The sequence below is a fragment of the Eptesicus fuscus genome, chromosome 5 (genome assembly GCF_027574615.1).
Source record: "Eptesicus fuscus isolate TK198812 chromosome 5, DD_ASM_mEF_20220401, whole genome shotgun sequence".
NCBI lineage: Eukaryota > Metazoa > Chordata > Mammalia > Chiroptera > Vespertilionidae > Eptesicus > Eptesicus fuscus.
This window is the reverse complement of record NC_072477.1, coordinates 46,079,101-46,102,326: the sequence shown is the minus strand read 5'-3', so window position 1 is coordinate 46,102,326 and position 23,226 is coordinate 46,079,101. Positions and strand designations below refer to the sequence as shown.

The following is a 23,226-nucleotide window of genomic DNA, read 5'->3' as shown; positions in this document are numbered from 1 at the left end:
TCTCTAGCTGTCACATTATCTTGCCCTAAAGTGAAAGTAGTACATTTATAAGTTACTACCTAGAACTTATAAAAATTAAAATCCAACCAAAGAACTTGAGGCAATTAGTAGTTAAATCAAGAAGCCTTTTTTTTTTTTTAAATCCTCACCTGAGAATTTGATTTTTAGAGAGAGGGGTAGGGGGAGAGACAGAGAGAGAGAGAAACATCGGTGTGAGAGAGACACACCGAATGGTTGCCTCCCGCACACCCCGACCAGGGCCGGGGATTGAGCCTGCAACCAAGGCACATACCCTTGACCGGAATCGAATCCGGGACCCTTCAGAAATTGGGAAGCAGCTCCTCCTGAGGAACAGGTGAAAAGCTGTATAAGGATCACTGACACATACTCTTAATATCTAAAATCAAACTTTAATCCTCTTGTACAAATGATATACCTTTGAAATAATTTTTAACACTTATTTTTCTTTATTATTGAGGTGTAACTAACATGAAGTAAAGTGCACAAACCTTAAGTGCACCAGCTCAGTGAATTTTTACATATCCATACACATAATCATGTAACTATCTTGGGAGAGAACATTTTCAGCACCATAGTAAGCTTTCTTGTGCCTCTTCTCAATCAATAACCCTTATCCATCGCCACCCAAAATAATCTATTTTGATTGTAATCGCAAGAAATTAGTTTGACCTATTTAAAATATCTACGAATGTAGGTAATTATATAATAAACCACTCTTTTGTGCCTGCCTTCTTTTGCTTAACATTACTTCTGTGATTCATCCGTTTTCTTGCATGTATTAGAATAATGGAACCTCAGTTCTTGAACTTAATTCATTCCAAAGGCTGTTCGAGAAGTGATTTGTTTGAAAACCAAATCATTTTTTCCTAGTAGGAATAATGTAAAGTGAATTAATTTGTTCCAGACCCCCAAATTATTTCCTGTTTTAACCTTTCTTATATACAGTACGTCTAATGTACTGTTTTTCTATAAATAAACTTTAAGAACAAAAAGAACATAAAATATAAATGAAAATTTAACAAAAAGGAAATGAAATATACAGTAAAAAATGAAAATTTAATAATAATAAGCAGTAGAAAAAAGCAAAAAATACATGAAAATATTCACAGCACAATATCCTGAAATGTTAACAGCAGTAAACTGACTCATATCTCACATTTTCTCCTTCGTTGCCTGAGAGATGTGTGACAGGTATCAGCATGAAAGGGTTGTCGGGTCAAGAAGCGAATTGTTTGAGATAGACGTTGGAGAAAGGTTTGACCGTATTCCCCCAAGAGCCAAAGTCTCCTATAAGGGGTCTTCATAATAAGTCATAGCCTCAATGTTTATGAAGAAAAGGAAAACACTTTAGCCTAAAAGGGGACCTCTTCATTCTTGAAGCTGATGTCCAACTTCATAAGATCTTTCATTTTCTCTTCTTCATTCACCTAGGAGGTGAATTATAAATAAACAGCCAATATACCCTCTTCCCAATTTCACAACTTCAAACTGGTCGATTTTGTCATTAGTCATCATCTCACTCATAAATTTATACTTTAAATTAAAAAATGCATTTCCGCATACCCTGGACAGTGTTGCTCAATGGTTAAAGCGTCGTCCCCTGCACTGAAGGGTTACTGGTTCGATTCCAGGTCAGGGCACATACCCTATTACAAGTTCAATCCCCGACTGGGACACGTGCATGAGGCAACCTATTGATGTTTCTATCTCACATTGATGTGTCTCTCTCCCTCCCTCCTCCCCTCTCTCCCTTAAAATCAATGAAAAACATATCCTCATGTGAGGTTTTTTAAAAAAAATCAATTTCCTTGGTTGGGAAAAAAACATTTGCATAATTTCTCCCTGAAACTTTAGCCCAATCCTAATGCTGGGACTTCCAGAAAGAAATGCATAGTATCAGTTGGAAAGCCTTTCACACACACACACACACACACACACACACACACACACACACATATCCTTGAAGATTAAATTTGGGTATTATTGCCTTATCAAGGGCAAGGTCTGAAATAAAACAAGACCTAACTCCCTTCTCAAGGTGTGGGGTTCCAGGGCCAGCAGCATCTAAAGTACCTGAAAGTCTGTTAGAAATATAGCATTTAGGGCTCTAACTTGTAGGCCAACTAAACCAGAATCTTCATTTTATTATTTATCTGTATGCAGAGCTCCCTACATCAAAATATTGGTGGAAAATGTAAAAGCTTATACACATAGATATGAACCTTGCATAACAATTATAAGCTGATAATGACTATCCCATTCACAAATTCTTTAGTTCTTAAGAGAATTCTTAATTAAGAGAATTTCCCATAAAATTATAAACCACTTGCTGTGAAAGACACCACTGCTTATTATAGCTACTGCTGTAGTTAGTGGAAGCCACGGACATAACCAAGTTCTTACCTAATCTGAGCTCTCCGAAGTTCCCACACCCTATCTTCTTGCCAACCCTGAAGTTGGGTCCCACCATAAGAACCCCAGAGGATGTTGAGGAGCCAGACGGTCGGGAACAGTGTGTATTCCTTTGTGCCATGGGTTTAGTGGTCCGTTGTCTTTCATCCTTCTCCCTACTAGGATGGTCCATTATCCTACACGACAGAGTCTCTCCACAATGAATAGCCTCAGGCTGTATACCTCTCTTTAATACAAAAGTATGTCCAAATGAACCGTAGTCAGAGAAAGGTAGAAAGTTCTTTTGGCACCATATTTATGCTTCTAATGTATCTTCAAGGGATGAAAAACCATTGGATCGTTCTTGTAGGACATGTAGTCTGTAGGTCTCGAGCATAGAAGGATATTTTGTAACCTAGGTAAAAAATCAAGAAAACAGTTAAAAATTAAATTTTAAAACAAATTGAGAAAGTTACCACAATGGATCTTACCCAAAAATGAGCCAAGTGGATAGTTTCCTGAAACCGGCTTTGGTTTTATATCTTCCAACAGTTTAGCCATCTGGACTAGTTATTCATCAGGTAACATAAGCTCAGTAGGCTGTTCACCATGGCAGCTAAGGGAACACACAAGCCTTTAATATAAAAGGCTCTCTTCTAATACTATACATATGACCCAAAAGAAAGTTATTTGTTAGCTTTTTTATTACTAGCTAACAGAAAGATATGGGAGGATTAAACCTAGTTAAATAAACTGAGTACAAAAGCTCTTCCTTTTAATTTGGACAGAACCTATCAAAAATGAGGTTACTCACTCTCGCCCTCCTCCAACCCCACCATTTATCAAGCACTGACAGCAATCACACAATTCAAGACAAGCTACTGAATGACAGAGACTTCTATAAAGGACTTTTCAAAACCCTAGTAGTACTAAGCAGTCCCAGACTAAAACTTTGGAAAGCTCAACTTTTGGTCTAGTTTCACTGTGGACTAAGTATACAAAGACAAAGTACCTGAAACTAATCCTGTGCACAAATCCAAAGTGAAAATAAAGCTGAGAAACAAAGTCTTAAACAAACCTCATCCCTGTGGGAATTCTCGACTAAGCTCAAAACAAAAGTATACAATGAGGTAATTTTGATGCTATTTTTTATAATCCACGTGAATATCCTTAACAACAAAAAAATGTTCTTACCACTAAACACATAGTTATGCTTCACTTTCATTAAATATTTTCCTTAAAACTTTAAAGAAGAAAAGAGCTGCATGGTTATGTATGCAATAAAGCAAATTAAGGCAAAAAGATCAGGGTGATGAGGTCAGCAATTACTGCATTTCCTACATGAGCAACATTATGAATTTATATTTTTCCTCATTCTTTTCATATTTTCAATTGTATCTAATATTCTCCAATTATTTTTATTTACCCAAAGTTCCTCAAATAATATTAGTAAAATGGAAATACAATTTAAGATGTCTTATTTAGATAGTCTCATCCAGTTAAGGTAGGAGTGTGTCTCTATGAGAAACTGTCAGGCTATACTTTCTTCCCTTATACTATAAAAAATTTTGAAGACAGAAAAAGTATGTCAGCCTATCCAAACAATTTTGAGCATTCAACTAACTCCCAAATTTTCATAAATTATCACTCACATAATAGTCTCCTTTATAAAATTTGGAAAACTACCTTGTCTTTTGCTCTTCATATCTTATTTGTGTTCATTCTACTTTTCTAACAAATGGAGGTTATTTTTATAATGCTTGTCATTAATTTTCTCCATTACACTGAGACTTGTGTAACATTATGTGGAGTAATCACCCACAGCTCTCCTTTTCCATGTACATTTGCATGTATGCATTAGAAAAACACAGCACTCAAGGTTAGAAACCTGCAGAAAGCCAAAAAGTGCCTTCAGCTGGGAAAAGGATAATTGTAACACCTGCTTGTAGACCAGAACAATAACTTTATTTCCCACAAATACGGCAAAAACTCAACATTGAAGATATCGACTTTCTGCCCTAGCTGGTTTAGCTCAGTGGATAGAGCATTGGCCTGTGGACCCAAGGGTCCTGGGTTCGATTCCAGTCAAGGGCACATGCCTGGGTTGTGGGCTCAATCCCCAGTAGGGGACGTTCAAGAGGCAGCCAATCAATGATTCTCTTTCATCATTGATGTTTCCATCTCTCCCTCCCTCTCCCTTCCTCTCTGAAATCAATAAAAATATATTGAAAAATATATATCAATTTTCTAACTTATGCATAGGATATTAGTACATTCTAATCCATAGTTAACACATTAAGCGCCCTGTCAGTCACCGGTGATTGACACTATACTTTCCATCCGGAAGACAAAACAGGCTAGGCGCTTAATGCGTTAATGAAAGATAGTCAATACAACTTTATGTGGTGCCTCTGATTTAAGAAGGAAAACTAATTGAACAACAGAAATTTTAACAATCCTATTTCTTTTCTTTTTTTTATAATATGTTTTTATTTCCCTGGCCGGTGTGGCTCAGTTGGTTGGTCATAGTCTATGCACCAAAAGGTTGCTGGTCTGAGTCCTGGTCAGGGCACAGGCCAGGGTTGTGGGCTCAATCCCCAGAAAGGACTGTGCGGGAGGCAGCCGATTGATGTTTTGCTCTCACATCAATGTTTCTCTCTCTCAAAAAATCAGTTTAAAAAATGTTTTTATCGATTTTACAAGGAAGGGAGAGGGATAGGAACATCAATTAGAGAGAAACATTTTTTTTAAATATATTTTTTATTGATTTCAGAAAGGAAGGGAGAGGGAGAGATAGAAACATCAATGAGAATCATTTATTGGCTGCCTCTTGCACACCCCCAACTGGGGATAGAGCCTGCAACCTGGGCATGTGCCCTCAACTGGAATCGAATCCAGGATCCTTCAGTCCACAGTCCTTTAGTCCACTGAGTCAAACCGGCTAGGGAGGGAGAGAAACATTGATCAGTTGCCTCCTGCATGCCCTCTACTGGGGATTGAGCCGCAACCCAGGCATGTGCCCTGACTAGATATCAAACCCGTGACCTTCTGGTTCATAGGCAGATGCTCAACCACTGAGCAACACCAGCTGGACTATAATCCTATTTCTTTATCACCATCCACTGCTAAAAACTATTTTCTACTTTCCAATTACAAACTCTTTAGCTTATCAGTTGAGTCCCTTCAATATCAACTCCTTACTTAAATCCATGTTTTAAAAAGATAGTACAAGGAACATCCATTCTTAGCCCTTATACCTAGAATGGCCTCTTAACTCTTCTGTCCTGTTTAGGCCTGACTCATATCCTACATCCTTTGTGAAACCTTTAATAACCAATTCATCAATAACACTTGAAGCACCACTATCTATACCACTCATTTGCCACCTACCATATACCAGATTATATTGGTATGTATTCTAAAAGTCAGTTTGATATTAAGCCTTTGAAATTAAAGATCTTGTCATCTCTCCTTAAGTTTCTTGCACATAATTGGTACCAAATAAATAATTATGATACTCTTGCTTAAGAGAAAAAAAGACTGCCAGTGACATAACCAAATATTTTATATCAAATAATAAAAGTAAAGAGAACCCTAATTTACTTTTAAAAAATATATACATTTTATTGATTTTTTACAGAGAGGAAGGGAGAGGGATAGAGTCAGAAACATCGATGAGAGAGAAACACCGATCAGCTGCCTCCTGCACACTCCCCACCGGGGATGCGCCCGCAACCAAGGCAGATGCCCTTGACCGGAATCAAACCTGGGACCCCTGGGTCTGCAGGCCGACGCTCTATCCACTGAGCCAAACCGGTCAAGGCCCTAATTTATATTAAGAACTCCTAGAATTCATCCAGCAGGAAGCTAGTATTATTTCATTTAAATTCAATACCATGAAGACATAGGCTAGTTAGGAATTCCATTTCACAAGGATATTAAATAGTTTATTTACAGTTAATAGCAGATAACATATGAAAAAGATAGCTCAAGAACCAGGTCAAATACAATACGTAAGGTAAGTTGTAGTTTAACCTTATTTTTAAAAGATGGCTTCTAAGGACAGCAATAAAAGACAAACTATATGCTTATTTTAGGGGGGTAAAGGAGAGAAATTATATCAATACAATATATAGATGTTTATTTCATTTTTCTGGTGAATAAATTATTACAATCACTTGTTACTAATTTCTTAAACATGCTAATGTTATGATGGATACATATTTGAATTTTTAGAGTCATACCAGCAAGGACCTTAAGAAGACTAATCCTGGTCAGGGCACTTGCCCAGGTTGTGGGCTTAATCCCTAGTAGGGGGCATGCAGAAGTCAGTCATTATCAATATTTTCTTCCTCTCTCTCTAAAAATAAATAATTTTTTAAAATAAGACTAATTCTAGTAGTTTCTGTCAATTTAGGCATACAAAATTAAAGGAAAAAATACTTTTAAAAGTATGAGACCCCACATATACACTAAATATGAGCTCTCTAGCAGTTTAAAGAATTTCTACCTAGCCCTAGCTGGTTTGGCTCAATGAATAGAGCATCGGCCTGCAGATTAAAGGGTCCCAGGTTAGATTCCAATCAAGGGTGCATGCCTGGTTTGCAGGCTTCATCCCCAATAGGGGGCGTGCAGGAGGCAGTCAATTAATGATTCTCTCTCATCATTTATGTTTCTATCTCTTTCACTCTCCCTTCCTCTCTGAAATCAATAAAGATTTTTTTTTTTTAAAGAATTGCTACCTACAGTAAAATCAACAAATGCAAGTCTGCCGGTTTACAGATGAAATATGGCTAGCTTCAGAAGTGGTCAGTAAAAAGTATTCCTTTACAGACTGCTCTATAAGATATGTTATACCATTCCATTGCATTGAAATGGAAGAAATTCTAGTAACTACCACTCTGAGCCAACATATTAAAGATATAGGCCAAAATCAAGAGTTCATTTGGCCCTAAGTCATTCTCCACAAGGCAGCAATAGATTTCAAAGAGGAAGGGAGAGGGAGAAATAGGCATGGTCTTCTATCATGAATGAAGTGGCTGAAGTAAGTTTATTGCTTTATGCCATAGTATTTTGAGAAGTTGCATGAAGTCTAAAAAAAACTGTCATATTATAAAACCATCAAAGAAAATATTAAAGAATGACAGCTGTGAATCTGTTAAATAAATATAAATCACTGATTTACAGTTTATTTCAGATTCTTATATATTGGTAGTGTCAAAAGTGAGACACACAAATATTTAAATTTTAAAGTTAAACACACTGGGCCTTTGTTGATAGACAAGAGGCTGCTGGGCTTTCTAAATCTTTCTTTTCTGATATAACTTATAATGAAACTAGTGGCCCAGTGCACAAATTCATGCACATTGAAAGGAAATTAATTAGAAGAAATATTTTAATATCGCTATTTGCCTTTTCTCTATAATAGAAGTGTCAACCAAATTCACAATCGACAATGACGGATCAAAACACGTGTGACTGGCACCAGCAAGAGCTTTACATGTATCGCGCATGTGCGAGTCAACTTAGTCTTTTATAGATATAGAACAAAGTTGCTTAATTAGACCTGCTTTCTGATTTAGCTAAACTTTTTCCAGCCCAGTGAAGCACCCCAACTTCTCTTTCAGTTGATTGTCAGCAACACAGCACTAAATATCAACATGAAGCAGATTATTATTGTACATCACGCAGGGAGAACAAAGGGTAAAATATTTAACTGCAGCAGTATTTGACTATATTCTGCGCAGTGAGAAAACCTGAAGTCATTTTAAAGGTCTACCATTTCTTCTTTTCAGTCGGGTGAAGTTTTTAAACTTTCTAAATCTCCATTTTTCCGACTAATGGAAAGAAAATAGGATTCCACCGAGTTGCCCATCTACCTACTCCAGAACTTCTGTGAGGATCAAATGAGATGAGGCATGGGAAAATGCTTCACAGACATTTGGTTACAGTGTAAAGTGTTTCCACCTGGGTATAAAGCAAGTCGTGTTCCTGGGCTGAAGAAACTGCAAGGAGGCTAGTTGTCGCTAGGGAGAAGGCGGGCGTTGCTATGTGCCCAGATGGAGGGAAGGACACTTAGCATATTAGCCTTTTATATATACATTGTTTTAAATATGCCAGATGTTCTGGAAAATTTATATCATTTAAAGAAACTTTGGCTTTGCTACAACATTGAGTCAATTTTCCATCAGATGGTTTTTCATCGGAGAAATTTAGGAAGAGGCAAAATTGACATGTAACAGTCATTCCACCACAACTGTGTTCGATAACTGCATCCTCATTTACCTCATTTTCGCTATGCAGTTCCTACCAAATATTGGTAGTACTTGTTGATGACTGTTCTTCAGACATATTCTGTTGACAACATCACTTTCTTTCAGTCTCAGAGGTACATTGTGCCAATAGTTGGTCTTCAGATGCATTCTGTCGACGCCAGCTTCTTTCAGCTTCAGAGGTACATTGTGGCAATAGTTGGTCTTCAGGCATATTCTGTCAACGCCAGCTTCTTTCAGCTTCAGAGGTACATTGTGGCAATAGTTGGTCTTCAGGCATATTCTGTCGACAATTTCTGCTTCAGAATGTCAACAAAATGTGACGTCATTACCCGGCGCCCACAGCCACCGTTTGCGGGCTGGGCTGTGGGCCACATTTTGCGCCATGGCAGCATCGGCTGTGATTTGGTGGGCTGTTGCTCCAGGGTGGTGGCGGGGCCTGTGTCCCACTTGGGGGAAGCTGGGTGTTGCTTTGTTTATTGGTGTAGGAATGCTGGATCATAAGGTAAGTGTATCTTTAAAGAATCTCCAAAGTGACCAGACTTTCTCTTCTATTCCTTCACCTACCACATGTTCGCTTTGGTTCAGATGCTTACAGCCTCTTGGTCACAAGTTTCAACTTCAGGTATTACTTCCCATACAGTGTCCAAAACAGAAATGAAAGGCAATAGCAAAAAAGTATTTGTTTTGTTGGTAAGAAAAAAAATTCTTTTCAGAGCTCCCAGCAAAATTCCTCTTATGTTGAGTTGCCAGCAGTGTCTGCAACAATATCTGAGATTTTCACTATAAGACTCTCAAAGAATGGGATCAAAGCCTAACCTGATGCTTAGAACATAGGATAAACTTTAAGAGCAGGATAACACCCAAAGAGGGTATTCAGTAAACATTCAGTAAAAACGACATCTGCATGTGAACATGTGATGTAATGTGAACATGTGATGTGTGTGCTAAAAACTATCAAAAATCACGACAGTAAAACAATATATAGGATAATTTAAGTAAAAATAGAAGGCTCATAACTCATTTTAGCTTTTTAAAAAGGGACACTTTAACCCTTTGCACTCGCTTGCTTTTTTCTCGATTCCTTTATTCTACTCGGGATTTAATTTTTTAAGTACCCCAGATTTTACAAAGCGCGGCAGTAGAATAAAAAACTGGAGTTTCTTTTCATACAAACTTATTTATTTAATGTAAGAAAAGCCCAAATAAAGGAGGAGGAATGGAGGGAGGGAAGGGATGGGCTACCGATGCTAACCGTGTCGAGTCACATTCGACATCCGAGTGCAAAAGGTTAATGATCAAATTTGATTGATTTTAGCCAAAATACATTATGGGAGTGCTATTATTTTTTTAAATATATTTTATTGATTTTTTACAGAGAGGAAGAGAGAGGGATAGAGAGTTAGAAACATCGATGAGAGAGAAATATCAATCAGCTGCCTCCTGCACACCCCCACTGGGGATGTGCCCGCAACCAAGGTACATGCCCTTGACCGGAATCGAACCTGGGACCCTTGAGTCCGCAGGCCGACGCTCTATCCACTGAGCCAAACCGGTGTTGGCTGGGAGTGCTATTATTAAAGGTAAGAACAATGTTACAGATTCTGGTATTATTATAGTCTCTCTTATTCACAAATTTCTATTATTAATGATTCCAATTCTTACCACTCCACCCCTCATTGCTCAATCTATTCCCATCTGACCATTATTTTTTTCCAGTTTTTTGACATGTAACATAACATTGTATTAGTTTAAGGTGTACAATGTAATGATTGAACCTAAGTATCTACACTAATAAAAGAGAAATATGCAAATTGACCATATCTCTGCAATGCCCACCACCCAATCAGGAGTATGCAAATTAACCCAACAAAGATGGCGGGTTAATTTGCATACGCAGGCACAGAGCAGCCGGGTGGGGCGGGACACCTGCTATGAGGGAGACGGCGGAGGGAGCTACAGGAATGGCGCTCTGGCCAGAGCGGCAAGGACTGAAGGCTCAGGCTGGAGCAAAGACTCCAGCAGAAGCAAAGACGTGAGGTGGCGGCCAGAGCGAAGGCCTGGGTCCCGGGTGCTGGGGGAAAACTGGTGCCAGCAGCCAGGGGAAGGAAGGCCTATTGCATGAATCTTCATGCAATGGGCCTCTAGTATATTACAAAATTATTGCCAGAATAAATTTTGTTAACATTCATTACCATATATAGTTTTAATTTTTCTTGTAATGAGAACCTTTAAGATAGATACTTAGCAACTTCCATACATACAGTACAATATTGTCATCCATAGTCACTGTGCTGCACACTGTATCCTCAGAATTTATAATTGGAAGTTTGTATCTTTAACCACCTTCATTCATTTCACTCTACCCTTCCCAAAAAACCCCCTCCAATCTCCTGCTTCTAGCCACACCAATCTGGTATGTATCCATGAGTTCAATTTTTTGAGATTCTAGATATAAATGAGCCTACAATACAGTATTTGTCTTTCTTTGATTTATTTCACTTAGTATAATGCCCTCAAGGTCCATCCAGGTTGTCAGAAATGGCAACATTTCCATTTTTATAGATGAATAATATTCCAGAGTGTGTGTTTACCACATGTTATTTATTCATTTATCCACTGATAGGCACTTAAGCAGTTTCCATGTCTTGGCTATCTATAGAAGTAAAAGCCTAAGCGACCATCTGACTGTTCGGCCGTCCGACCGGTAGCTATGATGCACAATGACCATCAGGGGGCAGATGTTCTGACCGTTAGCTATGATGTGCACTAACCACCAAGGGGCAGATGTTAACAAAATTTATTCTGGCAATAATTTTGTAATATACTAGAGGCCCATTGCACGAAGATTCATGCAATAGGCCTTCCTTCCCCTGGCTGCTGGCACTGGTTTTCCCCCAGCACCCGGGACCCAGCTGCGGTGACTTGGCAGCTGCGGTTCTCGGGTGACGCACCCAGAACCAGAAAGGAGGGAGCCTGATTCCAGGGTGCGTCACCCGAGAACCACCCTCTCGCAATCCTAGACCCCTCGGGGGATGTTGGACATCTGGTTTTGGCCCGATCCTCGCAGGCCGAGGGACCCCACCAGTGCATGAATCCATGCACCAGGCCTCTGTTGTAAATAATGCTGCAAAGAACATGGGGGTGCAAATATCTCTTTGAGATAGTGATTTCCTTTCTTTTGGATAAGTACCTAGAAGGAGAATTGCTGGATCATATCATAGTTCTATTTATAATTTTTTAAGGAACCTCCATACTGTTTTCCTTAGTAACTGCACCAAGGTTCCTTTTTCTTCACATTCTCACCATCATTACTCTCATATCTTTTTTATGATAGCCATTGTAACAGGTGTGAGGCGCTATCTCAGTGTGGTTATGACTTACATTTCCCGGACAATTAGTGTGGTTATGTTACATTTCCCAGTTAATGTACCTGGTCGTTTGTATATCTTCTTTAGAAAAATGTGCATTCAGTTCCTCTGCCCATTATTAATTCAAATTATTTGGGCTTTTCCTTTTGAGTTATATGAGTCCTTTATATATTTTATATATTAACCTCTTATGAGGGATATGATTTACAAATATCTTCTCTCATTGCATAGGTTGCCTTTTAATTTTATTGATGGTTCCCTTTGCTGTAGAAGCTTTTTAGTTTGATGTAGTCCCAGTCCGTTTCCCATCACCATTTATTGAAGAGACTATCCTTTCTCACATTCTTAGCTCCTCTCTCATAAATAAATTGACCATTCATGCATGGGTTTATTTTTGCAATCTCTATTCTGACCAACAGGTCTGTTTTGATGCCAATACCATACTGTTTTGATTTTTGACTTTGTATTATACTTTAAAATCAGGAACTGTGATGCCATCAGCTTTTACTGTTCCTTCTCAAGATTGCTTTGGCTTGGCTATTCAGGGTCTTTTGTGGGTCCATTCAATTTTTAGGATTGTTTTTTCTATTTCTGTAAAAAATTCCATTGGCATTTTGTTAGGGATTGGGCCAAATGTGTACATCACTTGGGGGCACGCTGTATGAATGTTTTAACAATATTAATTCTTCCAATCCATGAGCATGGAATATTGTTCCATTAATTGGTATCTTCCTCAATTTTTTTTTATCAATGTCTTATAGTTTTCAGTGTAAAGACCTTCTACCTCTTTGATTTATTCCCATTTTATTCTTTTTGATGCAATTGTAAATGTAAAAATTTTCTTAATTCCTCTCTTATAGTTCATCAGTGTATACTAGTAGAAATGCAGGTTTTTGTATATTGATTTTATATCTTGCAAGTTTACTGAATATTTTTTATTAGTTTTTTGGTGGAGTCTTTATGGTTTTCTATATATATAATATGTCATCTGTAAACAGTGATATTTCTACTTTGTCTTTTCCAATTTTGATGCCTTGCTTGCCTAACTGCTCTGTCTAGGCTTTCTAAAACTATGTTGATTTATTCATTGACCCTTCATTGGGCTATCATGTACTTTAAGTCCAATTTTTCTTATTGATTTTCTGTCTGGATGATCTATCCATTATTGAAAGTGGAGTATTGAAGTTCCCTACTATTATTGTGTTACTGTCTATTTCTCACTTCAGGTTTGTTAATATTTACTTTATATATTTAGGTGTTCTTATGTTGGTTTCCATCTATTCACTTTCAGTGTGTGTCCTTAAAGCAGAAGTGTCTCTGGTAGACAGCATATAGTTAGGTCTTATATTTTTAATCCATTAAGCCACTCTATGTCTTTTGATTGGAAATTTTAATCTATTTATATTTAAAGTAATTATTGATAGGTATGAACTTACTGTTTCCATTTTGCTGGCTGTTTAGTTATTCCTTTGTGCTGTTTTTGTTCTTTTTGTCTCTTTCTTTGTAACTTGATAATTTTCTGTAATGTATGCTTAGATTCTTTTCTCTTTGGCGTGGCTTGTGTGTTTATTATAGGTTTTAGTTTTGTGGTTGCATTAAGGCCTATAAATAGCATATTTATAATAGTCTATTTTAAGCTGAGAACAACATGTTAAAATGCATACTTAAAGCTCTATATTTTTACTCCCCCCTCCACATTTTATATTTTTTACCATAATTTCTGTATTTTTACCTTGTGTATGTATCCATTAACAAAATATTGCAGTTATATTTTTACTACTTTTCTCTTTTAAACTTCGTACTAGATTAATGTGATTTAGCTACCATTCTTACATTAGAGTATCCTTTGAGACTTATACATTCATGTTTTCCTAACTAGCATCCTTTAGTTTCAGCTTAATGAAGTCCCTGTAAAATTTCTTGTAAGGTTGATTTTAGTGGCATGAACTCCTTAAGTTTTTGCTTGTCTTAAAAATTATTTATCTCTCCTTCAAACCTAAAGGACTTCTCACCTTGGTGAGGATTTTTATGACCATTACTTTGAAATCTTTATCAGGTAAAATGTCTACTTCATTAAGGTCTGTTTCTGAAGTTTTATCTTGTTCTTTCATTTGGAAAATATTTCTGTTTCTTCCTTTTCCTTAACTCTCTGGGTTGGTTTCTGTGCATTAGATAAAACAGCCACTTCTCCCAGTCTTAATGGAGTAGTCTGTAGAAGATGAAATTTATCATTGGGCCAGATTCTAGGTCATAGTTGTCACTCAAATCTTGATTGTTTAAACTGCCTTCTTTGTTCTTAGTGGCTCTCAGGAGTCGAGGGTGTGGCCAGGACCTGTCAATGTCCCAAAGGGGAGGATCTCAGTCCAGTACCTAGATGCAGGTTAATTGGAAGCAGGACCCTCAGACAGCAGCTTTTAAAGTGTGCAAATAGCCCAGCTGGTGTGGCCCAGTGGTTGAGCATTGACCCAGAAACCGGGAGGCCACAGTTCAATTCCTAGGCAGGGCACATGCCTGAGTTGCCAGCTCTATCCTCAGTAGGGGGTGTGCAGGAAGCAACCGATCAATGATTTGATGTTTCTATCTTTGTCTCCCTCTACCTTCCTCTCTAAAATCAATAAAAAACATATTTTAAAAAATAGTAAAGCACATAATTAGATCTCCTTCAGACAGAGCCTGGGAGCTAGGTTTTTGGGTCTGCTCCCCTTGCGCTGAGTCCTGGGGGGAGGGTAACACAGTATAGGAACAGTTAAGAATGTTTCTTTGTTACCGTCCTGTGGGACCCACTAACACAAGCCCTGCCGACCACCATGGCCAAGCAATCAAAAGGTGTATCCCCTGGGAGGCAGCCACAAAACCCGGGACACTATATGAGTGTACAAGCTCATTCCAGGGCAACACAACTGACATGGAGTGGGCCAGAAGGAGAATGAAGAGATGGCAGCTGCCAACCTCCTGGATTTCTGGAAGAGTATTGCCTGTACATAGATATGTGCTAAAGTAGAAAGCTGACCTGCATGCAGCACCTTTTAAAATATGTAAATAGCCCTAACCGGTTTGGCTCAGTGTAGAGCGTCGGCCTGCGGACTGAAGGGTCCCAGGTTCGATTCTGGTCAAGGGCATGTAACTTGGTTGCGGGCACATCTCCAGTAGGGGGTGTGCAGGAGGCAGCTGATAGATGTTTCTCTCTCACTGATGTTTCTAACTCTCTGTCCCTCTCCTTTCCTCTCTGTAAAAAATCAATAAGATATATATTTTTTAAAAAATAAAATATGTAAATAGTCCTCTTTCAGGGCAAGATGGAGAGGTGGGCATTTCTGTCTTCTGTCTCTGCACTGAGTCTTTGCGGAAGGTGGGGCGGGGGAGCGAGTCGGGGGAGGCAAGTCCTTGAAGGCACCATTAAGAACTGTTTCTTTGTTTGTTACAGTCTTCAGGGTCCTGTGGACACAAGTGCTATTGGCTTTCAGAGTTAGGTGTATGGGGGTCATCCCTAAATTGTTGGGGCACTAGATGTTGTGTCCAAACCCTTCCTTCCTCAGGGAGAAGCTAGGATCTATGAGTTCTGTACTGATTCTATGTCACTGTGCCAGGAATGAGGTTTGTGAAAAGAGTGTGTCCAGCCTTTCCTACCCATTTGATGTGGGGGGGTGGGGAGGTTCTTGTTTGCCCAATGTATAGGAGTTGCTCAGCTAATTTCTAGATTCCTTCCAGAGGGAATTCTTCTGTGTGTAGATGTAGATTTGGTGTCTGTGGAAAGAGGTGAGTTCAAGAACCACCTTTGTCACCATCTTGAACTGGAACCAAACCAAGCCCATTTGATTTCTTTCCTTTAGTATATCACAATCTTTCACACCTCCCCCTTATAAAAATATTCTATTGCCATTTAAAAAATAATACTCTCAGTAAATTATTTTGTGAATATTGACAAGCTGATTCTAAAGTTTACATGGAAAGGCCAAAGACCCAGAATAGCCAACACACTACTGAAAGAGAAAAACCAAGTTGGACGACTGACACTATTCAACTTGAAGACTTACTTACTATGAAGCTACAGTAACCAAGACAGTGTGATAGTGGCAAAAAGAAGAGACAAGTAGATCAATGGAACGGAAGAGAAAGCCAAGAAGTAGACCTACACAAACTAATCTTTAACAAAAAATCAAAGGCAATTCAGTGGAAGATTGTTTTTTTTATAAATATTTTATTGATTTTTTACAGAGAGGAAGGGAGAGGGATAGAGAGTTAGAAACATCGATCAGCTGCCTCCTGCATACTCCCCACTGGGTATGTGCCGGCAACCAAGGTACATGCCCTTCCTTGACCAGAATCGAACCTGGGACCCTTGAGTCCGCAGGCTGATGCTCCATCCACTGAGCCAAACCGGTCAGGGCAGGATTGTCTTTTTGACAAATGGTGCTGGAACACATAAACACCATGTGCAAAAAAGTGAATCAGACACGGACTGTACACCAGTCACAAAAATTAACTCAAAATGAATCATAGGCATAAATGCAAAACATAAAACTATAAAATTACTAGAATTGCGGAAGGTGGGGCGGGGGAGCGAGTCGGGGGAGGCAAGTCCTTGAAGGCACCATTAAGAACTGTTTCTTTGTTTGTTACAGTCTTCAGGGTCCTGTGGACACAAGTGCTATTGGCTTTCAGAGTTAGGTGTATGGGGGTCATCCCTAAATTGTTGGGGCACTAGATGTTGTGTCCAAACCCTTCCTTCCTCAGGGAGAAGCTAGAAAATCTAAGTGACTTTGGGTTTAGTGATGATTTCTCAGATACAGCACCAAAAGCATTATCTATGCAAGAAAAAATTTCTAAATTGGACTTAATTAAAATTATTTACTTCTGCTCTGCAAAAGACAGGTAAAAGAATAAAAATTAAACTAAAGACTGCGAAAAATACTCACAAACCACATATCTGAAAAAGAACTATATATTCAAAATATATTTTAAAAAATTTAAAACTGAACAAGAAAACAAACAACCCAATTAAAAATGGCTCAGTTGGTTGGAGCATCATCCCATACACCAAATAGGCTGTGGGTTTGATTCCTAATCAGGAGACATACCTAGGTTGCAGGTTCAACCCCCTAGTCAGGGTATGTACCCGGAGGCAACCAATCGATGTTCATCTTTCACATCAATGTTTCTCTGTTTCTCTTTCTCTCTTCCTCTTACTCTCTCTCTCCGTTCCTCTCTTTCTCTCCCTCAAAAATAAAAAATAAAAAAATCCTTGGGTGAGGTTAATATAAAAAAGGGGGGGAGGGGGGGCAATGATCTTAACAGATATGCACCAAAGATATACAGATGGCAAATAAGCACATGTAAAGATGCCAAACATCATATACCAATGGTATATCATTTTAATTTGCAATTAAATGAAAACCCAAAACACTGACAACATCAAATACTAGTGAGGATGTAAAGCAACAGAAATTCCCATTCAGTGCTGGTTGGAATGCAAAATAGTACTGCCTCATTAGAAAACATTTTGACAGTTACTTACAATATTAAACACACTCTTACCATATAATCCAGCAATCCTTGGTACTTATTCAAATGAATCAACAAATCCATACATAAACCTTCAAGTGAATAATTAGAGCAGCTTTACTTAAAGTTGCCTAAAACTGGAAGCAACAAAGATGTCTTTCAATGGTGAATGGATAAATTTTGGTATAGCCACAAAATGAAATATTACTCAGCGATAAAAAGAAATTAGGTATCAGAGGAGGAACCGAGATGGCGGCAAAGTTAAACAACTAAACTGCGCCGCGCACAACAATTTCAAAAATACAACTAAAAGACAAAGCGTCTACCACCCAGAACCACGGGAAAGCTGGCTGAATGGTAGATTTACAACTAAGAAGGAAAAAGAAAGAACAAACGCAGAAGGGCTGAGGTACGGAAGCGCGTGAATCGGGCTGGTGGCAGGCAACGGGGCGCACGGCTTTTTTTCCAACCCAAAGGGAGATAAGCTCCCAGTCACTCTGAACTCCAGTTTCTGGGGACGCGCGGGGGACCCAGACGCCTACGGGAAGAAGCTGGACTCTCAGCCATCGTGTCGGAAAGTGAGAGTGACTTTCTTGCTGAGGTGCACCCAGCAATCACTATTTACTGCACTGGAGCACGGGACACAGGGACTTGGAAACGCGGAAAGGCAGAAAAGGCAGAAAAAGCAGACTAGCAGACATTGCTGTTTGCTACGCCCTAGCCTAGTGATGCCCTGAGACCCCGCCCCGCCCTGAGACCCGCCCTGCACATTCTACAAACCCGCCCAGGCTCCACACAGCAGCTTTTGCATATAAATGACCTGCCCTGTGGCAGCTTAACCAAATAAACTGCAGCTCCAGTCAGACTGCTCCAAAACCACCCAAGCTAAGAGGAGAAAACTGTAGTTTTTGCTGTAACTCCTGCTGAGTGGCCTCAGACAGTAGCTGACCTGCACCCCATTGGAGATCCAGAAACGAGGGCTTCTAGTGGTCGGTGTGAGACGACACCAGATTTCAACCACTCGCATAAGGGACACATTCAAGAGGCAGACTCAGTGAGCGCCAAAGCCCTACTGGAACAAGTCCCGGCCCATAAACGTGTCTCCAGCACAGCAATTCTTCCTTTATAGACACACCGGGTCCTCACAGCCAAGTGGCCTGGAGGTCAATTCCTCCCAGCGACACCAACAACAATCAAGACTTAACTACAACAAGGCTGTACACACAGTCTAAAAAGGGGTGCACCAAGAGCGTCCACCGCAGGTAACTGGGAGGCTGACCCGTTGAACCAATAGGACACAAAGCTACCCTACCAACTCAGGGAAGCAGCGAAAATGAGGAGGCAAGGAAACAGATCCCAAACAAAAGAAATGGAGGAGAACAAACGACTAGACATAGAGTTCAAAACCACAGTTATAAGGTTTTTCAAGAATTTCATGAAAAAGCCGATAAATTTAATGAGACCCTCGAGGATATGAAAAGGTCCAACTAGAAATAAAACATACACTGACTGAAATAAAAAACATTATACAGAGACCCAGCAGCAGACTAGAGGAACACAAGAATCAAGTCAAAGATTTGGAATACAAAGAGGCAAAGGACACACCTCCAGAAAAGCAAGAAGAGAAGAGAATTCAGAAAGTAGAAGATAGTGTAAGAAGCCTCTGGGACAACTTCAAGCGTACCAGCATCCGAATTTTTGGGGTGCCAGAAGAAGAGAGAGAGCAAGATGCTGAAAACCTATTTGAAGAAATAATGACCGAAAACTTCCCCCACTTGGTAAAAGAAATAGACTTACAAGTACAAGAAGCGCACAGAACCCCAAACAAGAGGAATCCAAAGAGGACCACACCAAGACACATCATAATTAAAATGCCAAGGGCAAAAGACAAAGAGAGAATCTTACAAGCAGCAAGGGAAAAACAGTTAGTTACTTACAAGGAAGCACCCATACGATTATCAGCTGATTTCTCAACAGAAACTATGCAGGCCAGACGGGAATGGCAAGAAATATTCAAAGTGACGAATAGCAAGAACCTACAACCAAGACTACTCTACCCAGCAAAGTTATCATTCAGAACTGAAGGTCAGATAAAGAGCTTCACAGATAAGAAAAAGCTAAAGGAGTTCATCACCACCAAACCAGTATTATATTATATGAAATGCTGAAAGGTATTCTATAAAAAGAGGAAAAAGAAGAAAAAAGTAAAGATAAAAATTATGAACAACAAATACATACCTATCAACAAGTGAACCTAAAAGTCAAGTGAATTAAAAATCTGAAGAACAGAATAGACTGGTGAACATAATAGAATCAGGGGCATAGAATGGGAGTGGATTGATAATTCTCAGGGGGAAGGGGGTGTCTGTGTGGGGGGTATGGGAAGAGACTGGACAAAATCATACACCTATGGATAAGGATAGCGAGGGGGGGAGGTAAGGGCAGAGGGAAGGGTGGGAACTGGGTGGAGGGGAGATATGGGGGGGAGGAGAAACAATTGTAATAATCTGAACAATAAAGATTTATTTAAAAAAAAAAGAAATTAGGTATCATCCCACAAAAAGACATAGAGGAACCTTATACGAATATTGCTAAGTGAAGGAAGCCAGTCCGAAAGGCTATATATATTGTATTATGATTCCAACTATATGACATTCTGGAAAACGAAAAACTATGCAGATTAATGGTTGCTAGAGATTCAGGTAGGACGAGGGATGAATAGGTGAAGCACAGGGGATTTTTAGGGCAGTGAAACTATTCTGTAGGGTACTGTAAAATATACATATATATTATGTGCTTGTCAAAACCCATAGAATAATATTACACAATAAGTGAACCCTCATGTAAACAATCCTATATAATAATCCTATGTAATAAAAGGGTAATATGCAAACTGACCCTAACGGCAGGACGAGCAGACGACCACTGAACCAGTCACTATGAGGCACACTGACCACCTCTTGGTTCCTTTCCCTGGCTGGCAGGCTCAGATCAAAGAATGTCAAATGGGGAACCGGGGGTGAGTGGTGGGGGATGCGGGTGGCACCAGGTCAAGGCCCCCGCCCCACCAGTCACCTCACACACAGAGGGCAACCCATGGCACGGATGGGGCCACCGAGCAGGCGGAATGGCCGATCTCTCGGTTTCTCCCCCCAGCCGCAGGCTCCAATCACTCGATGGCGAACGGGGAACTGGGGGTGGGTGGCGGCAGGGAGTGGGGCTGGCTGTGGGCAGCTGGGAAAGATGGCTCTGATTGCAAGCCAAGCCTAGGGACTGTACCCATGCACGAATTTCGTGCATCAGGCCTCTAGTTAATTATATAATACTAGAGGCCCGGTGCACGAAATTCGTACACGGAGGGGAGTTGTCCCTCAGCCCAGCCTGTACCCTCTCCAATATGGGACCCCTTGAGGGATGTCCGACTGCCCGTTTAGGCCCAATCCTGGTGGGATCGGGCCTAAACGGGCAGTCGGACATCCCTCTCACAATCCAGGACTGCTGGCTCCCAACTGCTTGCTTGCCTGCCTTCCTGATTGCCCCTAACCGCTTCTGCCTGCCAGCTTATGACCCCCTAACCACTCTGCTGCCAGCCTGTTTGCCCCCAACTTCCCTCCTCTGCTGGCCTGGTTACCCCTAACTGCCCTCTCCTGCAGGGTTGATCACCTCCAACTGCCCTCTCTTGCAGGCTTGGTCCCTCTCAACTGCCCTCCCTTGCAGGCCGGGTGCCTCCCAACTGCCCTCTCCTGCTGGCCATCTTGTGGTGGCCATCTTGTGTCCACATGGGGGCAGGATCTTTGACCACATGGGGGCAGCTATATTGTGTGTTGCAGTGATGATCAATCTGCATATTACTCTTTTATTAGATAGGATAGAGGACTGGTACAGGAGTGGGGGCCAGCTGGTTTGCCCTGAAGGGTGTCCCGGATCAGGTGGGGGTTCCCTTGGGGCGTGGGGCAGCCTGAGCGAGGTGCCTGTGGTGGTATGCAGGCCGGCCACGCCCCCTGGCAACCCAAGCGAGGCCCTGGTATCTGGGATTTATTTTCCTTCTACAATTGAAACTTTGTAGCCTGGAGCGGAGCCAAGCCTGGGGCTCCCTCCCTCTGAGGCAGGCAGCCATTTGTGTTGGGGTTATAATTGAAACTTTGTTGCCTTAAGCGGGTGGGCATGGCCAGGGTGTGCGGAAAGCTTTGCTTCCCCTGTTGCTGGCGGCAACCTGGCCTGTTCTCTCAAGCTCCATTCTGCCGCCATTTGTTTGAATTTGTTTACCTTCTATAATTGAAACTTTGTAGCTTGAGTGGAGGCTTAGGCATGGCAAGGGCAGGCGGAAAGCTTGGCTTCCTCTGATACCTAGGAAACCTTGCTCTCTGTGGCTGTAGCCATCTTGGTTTGGGTTATTTTGCATACTCGCTCTGATTGGATGGTGGGCGTGACTTGTGGGTGTGCTGGAGGTATGGTCAATTTGCATATTTGTCTATTATTAGATAAGATTAATGTCAGAATAATATATCATTGTTGACTAATCAACTGTAACAAATGTATCATACTAATGCAAGGGGGAAATACTTATTAAAAGGGAAAAATAGGAGTGTGTACAAAGAAGTATATGGGAACCCTCTATACTCTCTGCTCAATTTTTCTGTAAATCTAAAACTTAGAACTTTTCCTGGTACATTTACACCATGGAATACTATGCAGCTGTAGAAAAGAAGGCTCTCTAACACATGAGACAGCACGGACAAACCTGGAGAGTATTTTTTAATTAATTTTACTTTATTATTTTTTAAAATCCTCACCTGAGGATATGTTTCCATTGATTTTTAGAGAAAGTGGGAGGGAGGGGGAGAAACACAGAGAAACATCGATTGGTTGCCTCTCTCTGGTGCCCCCATCAGGGTTGGGGATTGAGCCTGCCCTTGACTGGAATCTAAACTGAGACCCTTCAGTCTGAGAGCCAACATTCTGTCCACTGAGCCAAACCAGGTAGGGCATACCTATTCTTAACTGATCATAAATGTAAGATTATGTTACACCAAAGGTTCTGAAATTATACCTTCCTTGTACATTTCATTTCCTTATTCTTCTCCTCCTTCACCCCTTCACTGTTCCTTTTTAAGGAGTGTCTTTTATCAAATAATTATAAGGAAGTACAGCTGACCCTTTAAACAAAATGAGTTTGAACTGCATGGGTCCACTTGCATGTAAACTTTTTTCAATAAATATTGTAAATAGATTTCTCTTCCTTTTAATGTTAATAATATCTTCTTTACTCTGGCTTACTTTATTATATAATACATACTAGAGGCCCAATGCATGAAGATTCATGCAAGAACGGGCCTTCCTTCCCCTGACTGCCGGCACTGCCTTCGCTCCGGCCGGAGCCACCATTTTGCTCTGGCCCAGAGCCACCTTTCTGCCTTCCCACGCTGCCCAGAGGCCTGGAGCAGCTAGGGCGGTGCCAACACCTGCAGAGTCGCTATGGTGACGACGCAAGCATCTCACCCCACCCCCAGCTGCTCAGTGCCTTGTATGCAAATTAACCCACCATTTTTGTTGGGTTAATTTGTATACTCACTCCTGATTGGCTTGTGGGCATCGCGGATGTACGGTCAATTTGCGTCTTTCTCTTTTATTAGTGTAGCTAACATACAAATGTGTTAATTATTTATGTT

General features: G+C 40.4%; 1 protein-coding gene across 7 annotated transcripts in view; it reads right to left on the bottom strand.

Moving 5' to 3' along the window:
• CSNK1G1 (casein kinase 1 gamma 1) overlaps positions 1-23,226 on the bottom strand; it is a 147,344-nt gene that overhangs the window by 92,447 nt on the left and 31,671 nt on the right. For all 7 annotated transcript variants that reach the window (XM_054716148.1, XM_054716149.1, XM_054716150.1 and 4 more), the window contains exon 2: positions 2,425-2,827. In XM_054716148.1, coding sequence (XP_054572123.1) covers positions 2,425-2,605 — 181 coding nt within the window. In that variant the 5' untranslated portion in view covers positions 2,606-2,827. The remainder of the gene's footprint in view (positions 1-2,424; positions 2,828-23,226) is intronic.